General features: G+C 49.6%; 5 protein-coding genes across 5 annotated transcripts; 3 read left to right on the plus strand and 2 right to left on the minus strand.

Moving 5' to 3' along the window:
* The first annotated feature begins 116 nt into the window (after nucleotides 1-116).
* V1508DRAFT_423034 (uncharacterized protein) lies at nucleotides 117-1,133 on the plus strand. The gene has a single exon (XM_066941114.1). It carries the CDS (start codon nucleotides 247-249, stop codon nucleotides 991-993), a length of 747 nt encoding a protein of 248 aa, XP_066794015.1. The 5' UTR covers nucleotides 117-246; the 3' UTR covers nucleotides 994-1,133.
* Nucleotides 1,069-1,726, minus strand: V1508DRAFT_423036 (cytochrome b5-like heme/steroid binding domain-containing protein). The gene is made up of 2 exons (XM_066941115.1): nucleotides 1,518-1,726; nucleotides 1,069-1,466 (listed from the first exon to the last, which is right to left on the minus strand). Exons 1-2 carry the CDS (start codon nucleotides 1,606-1,608, stop codon nucleotides 1,186-1,188), a joined length of 372 nt encoding a protein of 123 aa, XP_066794016.1. The 5' UTR covers nucleotides 1,609-1,726; the 3' UTR covers nucleotides 1,069-1,185.
* V1508DRAFT_231597 (uncharacterized protein) lies at nucleotides 1,658-4,144 on the plus strand. Its single transcript, XM_066936313.1, has one exon. It carries the CDS (start codon nucleotides 2,002-2,004, stop codon nucleotides 4,105-4,107), a length of 2,106 nt encoding a protein of 701 aa, XP_066794017.1. The 5' UTR covers nucleotides 1,658-2,001; the 3' UTR covers nucleotides 4,108-4,144.
* A 1,515-nt stretch (nucleotides 4,145-5,659) lies between these two features.
* V1508DRAFT_405891 (asparagine synthase-domain-containing protein) lies at nucleotides 5,660-7,935 on the minus strand (the record flags this gene model as incomplete). The annotated part of the gene is made up of 6 exons (XM_066938725.1): nucleotides 5,660-5,734; nucleotides 5,793-5,957; nucleotides 6,023-6,760; nucleotides 6,811-6,858; nucleotides 6,905-7,351; nucleotides 7,933-7,935. 6 exons carry the CDS (start codon nucleotides 7,933-7,935, stop codon nucleotides 5,660-5,662), a joined length of 1,476 nt encoding a protein of 491 aa, XP_066794018.1.
* A 476-nt stretch (nucleotides 7,936-8,411) lies between these two features.
* V1508DRAFT_358793 (uncharacterized protein) lies at nucleotides 8,412-9,190 on the plus strand (the record flags this gene model as incomplete). The annotated part of the gene is made up of 2 exons (XM_066937081.1): nucleotides 8,412-9,069; nucleotides 9,124-9,190. Coding segments are annotated over 2 exons (725 nt in total), but the record flags the coding sequence as incomplete, so codon positions are not given.

Below are 9,190 nucleotides of genomic sequence, written 5' to 3' on the forward strand. Positions count from 1 at the left end.
CCTCGCTCACCGTCAGGTCCGCTCATCACGCCACCCCCGTCGACCGACATCTTGCCCAACGATCCCCAGTGCGCACCGGAAATCGCTGCATTCTTCCTACCTCCGTCCGTCACATTAAACGACTCTAAACGACCACAGCTACTGCCCAAAACTTCCTTCAGTGACGCACGCACTCAACAGCAGCAGCTTACTTCCAATGTCCAGACCCGCAGCAAGTTTGCCCCGTCCAAGCTCCCGCCGCCGCCAATGCGGTCGCGCAGGATTATCCAGATGCAGCCTGTTCTGCCGAAACCCGCCGCTACCAAGACCACTACTAAACAGCAGGCGCAACCGCTCGAGACTCCCCCTGCGCCAAAGTCGAAACGAGGAAGCGGCTCGTCGACTTCGGCCGCGACGCGCAAGACCGCTCGCAAAATCGCGCATTCTGCAATCGAGCGCCGGCGGAGATCGAAGATGAATGAGGAGTTTGATGCGCTCAAGACCATGGTCCCGGCGTGCCGCGTCGCTAGTCAGACCCATGGTGAGGCAAGTCTGCATAAGTTGGGTATTCTGCAGGCTACGGTGGAATATGTGCGATACTTGGAGGGGTGCATCGGCCAGCTACAGGCCCGGGTAGAGGCACTGGAATCGGGTAATGAGACTGGTAGCGAAACGAAGCTTGACCTGACGCAGCATTTTGATGAGAGTGACCCTGACCGTGACGACGAGGCAAGGATGGATGACGACGAAGAGATGGAGGACGACGAGGAGGATGAAGACGATGATCAGGCTGATGACGACGAGGATGACGACGACGACATCCCAGAGTCGACTGCCACGGAACCGGTCCCTGCTCCCGCGTTCGATGACGATGACGACATGGAGGAAGCTGGCAAGGAGGTCAGCCGTACTCTTTTGATGCTTAGACACAACAGTGATTCTGGTCCTGCGTTGGCGCTCGACGGCAATAATAGCACACGTGTGGGCATAAGGGTCTGCGACTTATTGGGGTAATCGGAGTATACTAGGTGTTTTATCTGAAGTTATGGATTTATTGGCGTACAGTATATTTTGATAAACGTTGGTATTGTGTTAAGTGGGTTATTATGTATTTTTACTAGCTATTCTGTGCTTCCTAACAAATAAGATCGATTCTATCACTTAGCCCACGTCGTAGTACATATAAACCGAGCACAGTTGAACAAGTCATATCTTGGCCTCACCCTCTGGCACGATCTTGCCCATGATATTGTACCGTTGACTAAAATACGAAAACCAGTCATCCAGCACTGTAAACTCTCCCTCGTCCAAACCGTCCGTATCCGGTACCGCATGCTCGGGCTTCAGACTACTCTTCGCTAATCCCCTCGATCCGTCTTTTCCTGCGAAAACAGCGTACGAGCCGCCGGGACCGTACACCTTGCTGTTCTTGGTCACATCGAAGACGGTTCCTTTCACGGCAACGTAGATTGATGGATTTTGGACACCTGACCTTACTCAGCTCTTGACACTTTGCATGGAATGCAGAAATGACGTACCATCATACTGTCGTAATTCTTGTAGCGTGAATGGAGTGTCCTTGGGCGTGTCCAGGACGACTTGCTCCTTGGGAGCGAACCGCGGTGCCATGATCTGATTGATATGCTGACAATCTAAGTATCCTCTATATCGTTTCGATTATCAGAAATAGTAGCATATCCGAATCCAGTGGTGGTTCGATTGCGGGGTCTCTCTCTCGCCACTGAACATATGCAAATAGCGGTTGTTACTTTCCCTCGTGCTCCGTCCTAACCCACAGTGAATTACAGGCAGGGTAACTAAGTACACCGTATTTTACTTGTTCCGCCAATCTTCACCATAATCCATCCCCGCAGATCTTTACGCACCCAGCCCACGCGCCACAGATCAACCATGCCTGCTGTGGGTACTAAAATGCTAAATTTGCACATTTATTTGTCTTGCAGTCCTTTTATCCGTATATTCTTGCATCGGCGTATTTAGTAATCTTATACTTGCCGACAAATGCCACTTCGAGGACTCTTCTCTCGCCGACAATCTGTCGACTCGCGGAGCTCCTTACTAAACGACAGCTACGGCATCGACGCCACGGATGACCGTGCGCCATCTCCGCCAATTCTCGCAAGCCGAGCTGGACCCGGCAGTTCGAGCTCCGGATATCTCAACACGAGAACTCCGCTTCCCTGTCCAAGTGGTTTCGAGGCCGTCCACACACGCGCTGGTCCAGACGGAAAATACGGCTGCGTCACCGAATGGCCGACGTTCAAAGACTACAACAAGGAGACGTCCAAGCGGATTATCCAATCGTTGCAGAATTTGGACCGATTGAAGATTAATACTGCTTCGCGGGATTATTATCGGCTCGGGATGCCTAGCTTGAAGCAATTTCGCCGGCAAATAAATTACTTGCGCGTGTATGTGCTTGAAGGGCCAAACTTTCCTTGTGTCGGACGGTACGTCGATGTTTTGAAGAGTTCGGCCGAACAGCATGCTCCACCTTCTTTTCATACCCTCGGACATGTGCATTACCTTCTCGACTGCGTGCCACAACGGCTCAACGCTCGGGAATTCGCAAACAGTGTGGCAGAGTGCACGCATGAGAGACAGAGCACCTGGGAGTACGCAGCAACGTCTACCCGCGTGCACGCGATTTGCTCCAAAGACGAACCCAGCCTTCACTACGGCACGATTTATATCCGCATCTCTGCCTGGGATCCCGACGTTATCCTCATCCGTGCGACAATGCTTTCACATACCTGGCTCAATACTCTTTCACGAGCGCGGGTCCTGGGCAAGAAGATCATAATCTTGGTCGATTGCTTGTCGTCGCAGTATGATGGGATTGTGAGGACGATTAGTTTGTTCATCCACGAATGGAACACGACGCACTGCGTGCATATGAGCAACAGGATCATGGTCCCAGCGGTCATGTACGACAAATACGACAGAGACGCAGTCTCGGGTGTTACGAACATCGCATGGGCATTCCACCCTCTTGTGGTGTCCATCTTTCACGTCAAAGACACCGTCAGTGCGACATTCACGGGCTTACACGAATACTTGTCAGTGTTCAGCTACGTCAAGCACTGGTTCGCGCCGGCCATTACGTACCCCACGCATCTCGACTTCTGTGTTCGTCCGCCGCGTCGAATCGGTGGGAATATCCAGACAGTGTTTTGGACCGACATCGAATCTCCTATCTTCCGCATCACGGCCGCGAGATTCGATCCAAGGACGGGAGGGCAGCATATTCATGTCGTCGGTCACAACGGCGAGCTTGGGCTCGGAGAGATGTATGCTCTCGGTCCCGATGGATACGATGTCCGTGGACTTGCGATATACTACGATATCGTCGTCAAGAGAATCGTGCATATCCCATCCTACTCCAACCGCCGAGTAGTGAAGCAAGGCGAGACCGCCGTGATTACAATTATCGTCCGGAAACGATCGCCCGATTTCCACGTAAACGAGAGTAACATCCGACAAATGCGCATTACGAAAGATCATTTCTCAGTCATGACACTCATCCCACGAAACAACCTCCGCCCTAAACCGCCGTGGCGACTCCCGAAGCCCGAATCTGTGCGAGAGATCCCCCCGGAATCCCCGATCCATGCTCCTGGTCAAAGACGATACACCCGTCCACCGACCGGGGTCGCCGTCATTGCAATCGACACGCTCTCTCATGCTCAGAGGTTCGCAAAATGGAACTTCCGTCGCGGAACAGTCATAAGCCTCGGCCTCCCCCACGGTTGGCTTTACGCTCGCGTTCTGGATCGGCATCCGGGACGCAACGTTATCGTCGTCGAATTTGTGAATAAACCGAACTTCATGCCTCCGGACGCCACGTTCCAGGATTTAATCCCATACGCGAAATTCGCGACCCCCGCTTGGGATGTAGTGTGGACTTCCGAGCGGGTTGCTATTGCGGAAATGCACGACGCAGCAGCAGGGGAAATTAGTTTCGCGGGACGGATTGTGGGAGTGGAATTTGTCAGTCGGGAGATTCCGGGTTTCAATGAGCTTTTGCAACGACAGCGGGGGAACAAAATGGAGGTTCTTCAAAAAGAGGTCGAGAGTTCTGATGAAAATGACGATGCTGTGACGTGAGCTCTGCTTCAATTTGACGTTTGGAATACTGTTTGCTAATTATTTTATCGGCTCTGAGGCGGATTTAATTTGCAGTTATCTGTTGGGTTTTGATTTTATTTGGATACCCGCCAATACTTGATTAAAAGCGTTACTTGACTTGTACTGAATTATTCCTGATGTGCTATCGGAGCGAAAGGGAAACGACTTTTGCAGTTCGAAAAGGCTCTGTATTATTGTGATATATATGCACCGTGCATAACGTAAGCGGTTTAAACAACGGCAAAATAAAAAGCGACAAACAGCATACATGGAGAAATAATTTCCAGTTTCGAAATCAGCTCTTTTCAAGACTCGAGATACGATCCAGCTGTTCCGCAAAAGCGTCATGTGCCAACCATGCAAACTTGTGAGAATCGTGGGAGACATGCACCTATTTGACGCATTGTTGCGACAGGTATGGTAACTAGCTGCGAATAGCCATTTATTGTGGGCAGTGTTGACTTCCATAACATTAATTCTGCCTTTTACCAATGTTGATCCAAACAAAAGGGATTAATGGTCAAAATCCCGGCCCGTATTGGGACATCGGCACTGCAATTGGTCTAGTAGACCGAGAGTACCAAACAACCTTCACAGGGCCGGAGTGGTGCCAGTCTTTTCTATTGTTAGGGGAATGGGGCTAAAGTCAGGAATTGATAGATTGTGCGGCTCCGCCGCTCAGGGCTTCATTCATTACAGTGTTTGAGCGCTGTGAACACTTTGATCCAGTTACCAGTAATAATCAATAACCCCAGACTATTTGTGAATCACTCCAGTCCACAGTTGATCTCTCAACAACACACCACTTCATTAATGCGCACTCAGTAACTCTCCAGCTCACTAAACTAACAGCGATTGAAACGCACAGCACAACAATTACGCGACAATAATGCAGCACGACTATCTCGATACCGCGAAACGTCGCGAACTATTGTTTGTTGTGCTAGTCATTTTCAGCACCGTTAAGTTTATATTCAACGCATTCAGACTGCTACTCGGTAGATTAAAATAGATACCTGTGCCAAGTACGTACTAATGCAAATATGCAAATATTGGTGTATGTCGATCCTAATTAAATTCCTTAGTTCCGAATCGGTTCCTTAGTTCCGAATCGGCGGTGGATAGATCATTCTAGCCACCTTCGTGCACAATCACTCCATTACGCCCACCTGTACGATTAGGCTCAAATCACAGTTCTTGGACAAGTTCGACCACCTCAGACTTGCCTTTCCTTCTTCAAGCATCGTTTTTGTCATGTTTCCTAGTCGTCGTCAAAGGATCTTTTCATGATGGTACTGGCAGCATGTGTACGGCGTTAGATAAGATTCAAAAGCTCGGAACAATACCGACAATACCCCTCGCTGAAAGAGACCCATTTGATTTTTGACAACGATGCATTGCGACAAAAAACGACATCAGAAGTATCTGGTTGTCATCATCGGTTCCCATCAGCTTATCCACAAGCCCTTTAAACAGAGCCGTCGAAGGAAATCTTTTAACTTTTATTTACCCGCTCTAATGTACAACCGGACTAAACGATTTTATCTGTACCTCTAATCCTACCCTTTCCCGCTTCCATCTTAGCTGACCGTGCGCCGAATTGGATCTATATGCCAGCTGTCAGATTTCCTACTTGCAAGCTAACATACGCAAAAGTCACTCACAGCGCGCTTTTTCTCCCCTGCGACCTGGTACAGTCCGATAACTCTTGCAAAATGTCGGAGAAGCCGCTTTCCCTCTTTAGCACTCCCTCGTACCCACAATTTCGAATCCAACGGACACCGTAATGCAAAATCTACAAATTCCTCGTCCAAATACGGGTACCGAAACTACGCATCGTAAATGATCCTACCAACCTCGACCAACAAGCAACATTGAAAATACTAAGACGTACCTCCTTGCCCCAGTGCGCACCTACGCGATCATCTCTTCCCAAATTCCGTTCATGCAATCTCCCAAAATCCAGTGCCAACTCGTTCGCTAAAGCCTCATACCCACCTCGAGCAAAGCTAGTCCCGTGCCGGGTGTACCCAGCAAACAACTCATCTGCGCCTAACCCAGAGATCAGCACCCGGCTCAATGTAGAGTACTCCTCCACTGGGTCGGCCACGGGCGAAGTGAACATTGTGCCGATACCTCTCGCTGCGAAAAAGAATGCTAAGGCGATGGAGAAGTCCATTACGCTGTCTTTGGGAAACATCAGATCCTGCACGTAGGATTTGTATTCTATGACTTGATTATACGGCACGTTTATCTCCACAAATCTGAAGTCACACTGGGATGACTGTAGGCCGGGCAAAGATCGTAGTTCTTGCCAACTTTGTCGTCCGAGAATGCGGTCGGGTGTATCGTAGCCGCCGCCGATGCGAGGATTTTCGAAGGCGACGTTGAGCAGGTCGACATGTGCGTTGTGGTCGCGTAGGCAGATGGCGGTTAGATATGCAAGGAGAGTGCAGTCGAGGCCGCCGGAGAAGAGAATGGCATAAGTGTCGGCTTTAGACCTAGAGTGATGGATCGTGAGAACGCGGCGGCGGACTGCGGCGAGCAAAGTTGACGAGAATTCGGTGACGAGGGTATCATAGCTGTGTTGGTTAAGAGAGATGTCGAGATATATAGGCATATATGGATATTTCTAAGCAACAGTCAGAATACGATCAGCGCGAGAAATCACAATAACATTACCAACGACCCGCACAATTCATACGACCACGATATAACTTCGATATCCATCTAAATATCTTAGCCGCTGTCAACACGATATCTAAAAGATAATTACAATGCGCAGATCTAACTTATAAACTTCGCCGGCAGGAACTTCTCGCCAGCCAGCGCGTAATCCAGGATCGGGAGCTGGCAGACTCGACAAAGCTATACAGTCTTTTCGAGACCGGTTGACGAGGAGACTGCGTCTACCAATACAATCTCTTGCCCACCATATGCATCTCGACAGTTTATCATAGTACACAAATGCATATTCACCTCGAATTGACTGTAACGTGTGTATAACTCCGAACCGTTCAAACAGTTGTGATAATACTGCCGTATCGTTTTTACAGACTGCATCATCACCTAACAGATCCGACCTGTATCCTTCTAATTCACCAACAGCATCATATATTTCGCCGTTGAATTGCAATATCCGACCTTCTGCAGATTGTAGCGGTTGGGGCGTCAATGGATCACGCATGGACAACACGGTCGAAAAAAAGGTCAGTTGTTGTGACTCATTATCGTCGTCGGTGTTAATGTCAACAACAACCGTGTTATAGCAATCTGGACCGCGACGTTTGAGCGCGTTTTCGAGCTGCAAGCCGGCTAGAGTATACTTGCTAAAATCCTCGCCGATACTGGATGCGGAGTTTGATTTTGGGACCAGACTGAAGAAAATGCCGCACATTTGTCTTCAAGCCAAAATGATCCGCATGTACCGTACTGGCGGTATTATTCTATTGTTGACGTTAAAAATTTCCGGCGGATAGTTGTGGATATTAGTTCGGCGGAGCATGATCGACGCCGCCACTATATGGAAGGTTGTCTGAACCCTCGTGATCGCGTCCCATCTCCCACTTGTTCAGAATTGCACGTTTCGATAACCCTCAACCAGCTTCACTTTTTGCGTTTTATTTCATTAATACCGTAACACCAAATTTGCCTCATCTGCATCTGGCATCTCGCAAGACGACTGGCAATCGGACGATAACCGTTACCGTCAGCATTTGTTTTATAGTATTCCCAGGTGAAGGCGTCATTCGTTCCAACCGGACAAAACAAGCTCAGCTGAAGTCGACATAGGCCAAGCTGTACCATGTCCGCGCCGCAGTCGCCTGCTTCGTCTACGTCTCTGTCGGCGGACAAATGCGCTACTGGTGACAGTCCGGTTCCTCCTGCCGAGTCGTCTGTGGCGTCTTCTAGTCTCGACAGGTATGTGCTCAGCTTGGGTGTCTATATCCTCATCGCGGCATCCATGCGTGCCAACCTCCTTACTGCTCTCACAGTTGAATACTGACTATAACTCTTTCTGGAGTAGTTGCGTGAGTGGTCTTACTCTGTCAGACTCTTCCGAAATGGTGTCATTACTTGCAACGTCGCGAGACGACGACCTCCCAGCGCCGTCACCAATGCCTACCCCCCAGCCTACGATAGGAAAGCCAAGCATGAACCTACAGAGCATATTAGAACAATTCGACCCATTATCGCTCGTGTCACGTTCTGATCAGCGCTCCTCACCACCATCTCCGTCGTCCAGTAGTTCGACGTCGTTCACATTGTCAAGATCATCGAGCATGGCTTCTAACGCCTCTAAGTCTCTCAACGGCTCGACAAAGCTGGTACATCCGGTGCGCACCGTCTCTAAGCAACCTATAAAAGCAACTTCATCACCGGCACGTTCGTCGGCGCCCAAAGTTACGGATAAGCAGCAATCGTCGTCGTCGCGTATTGCAGCCGTACAAGGCGCCCAACAAGCCGAACTACCCAAGCCAGAAGACCAGCCCGCGGAGTTGCCCTTTGACTTCCAGCGCTTCCTCAGCCAGCTCCGGCATAAAGGCGCTGACCCGTTGTCTCGCTACCTGAAGAGCTTTCTCCACGAATTCGGGAAACGGTCGTGGACGGTGCGTGAGCAAGTCAAGATCGTCCAGGATTTCCAGAACTTCATCGCACCGCGGATGCCGCTGTATCCGCCATTCTCGACATTGCCGGAGACTGAGATTGCGAATGCATTAGAGGGCATGGAGAAGTTGATTATGAACCGATTGTACTCGCAGACGTTCTCGCCTGAAATTCCAAGGAGTAGACGGACATTTAGCCACGAAGAGGATTTGTTACGAGATAACGTGCTTGAAGAAAAGGTGCGCATTTGGTCGTGGATAGAAGGTAACCATTTGGACGTCGAAAAAAGTATTATCGATAGCGGCGAGCGATTCATTTTGTTGGCCGAAGACGGTACGTTCAAATTTTGTAACTGTTTTATATGGGCATGCACTTACAAGCTACCAGAACTACTAAAAATCAACAATTATCGCGCTCCTAGGGACAAGATTATTTGCATTCTTAATTGCTGCAA

The sequence above is a fragment of the Lipomyces doorenjongii genome (genome assembly GCF_038497915.1).
Source record: "Lipomyces doorenjongii strain NRRL Y-27504 unplaced genomic scaffold V1508scaffold_54, whole genome shotgun sequence".
Taxonomy (NCBI): Eukaryota; Fungi; Ascomycota; class Lipomycetes; order Lipomycetales; family Lipomycetaceae; genus Lipomyces; species Lipomyces doorenjongii.

What these genes read in the sequence shown, in the direction of transcription:
- V1508DRAFT_423036 (XM_066941115.1), bottom strand. Translation starts at nt 1,608, where the DNA reads ATGGCACCGCGGTTCGCTCCCAAGGAGCAAGTCGTCCTGGACACGCCC. An exon ending in AGAATTACGACAGTATGATG is followed by an intron (nt 1,467 to 1,517) that starts GTACGTCATTTC and finishes GAGTAAGGTCAG; the next exon opens with GTGTCCAAAATCCATCAATC.
- V1508DRAFT_231597 (XM_066936313.1), top strand. Translation starts at nt 2,002, where the DNA reads ATGCCACTTCGAGGACTCTTCTCTCGCCGACAATCTGTCGACTCGCGG.
- V1508DRAFT_423034 (XM_066941114.1), top strand. Translation starts at nt 247, where the DNA reads ATGCGGTCGCGCAGGATTATCCAGATGCAGCCTGTTCTGCCGAAACCC.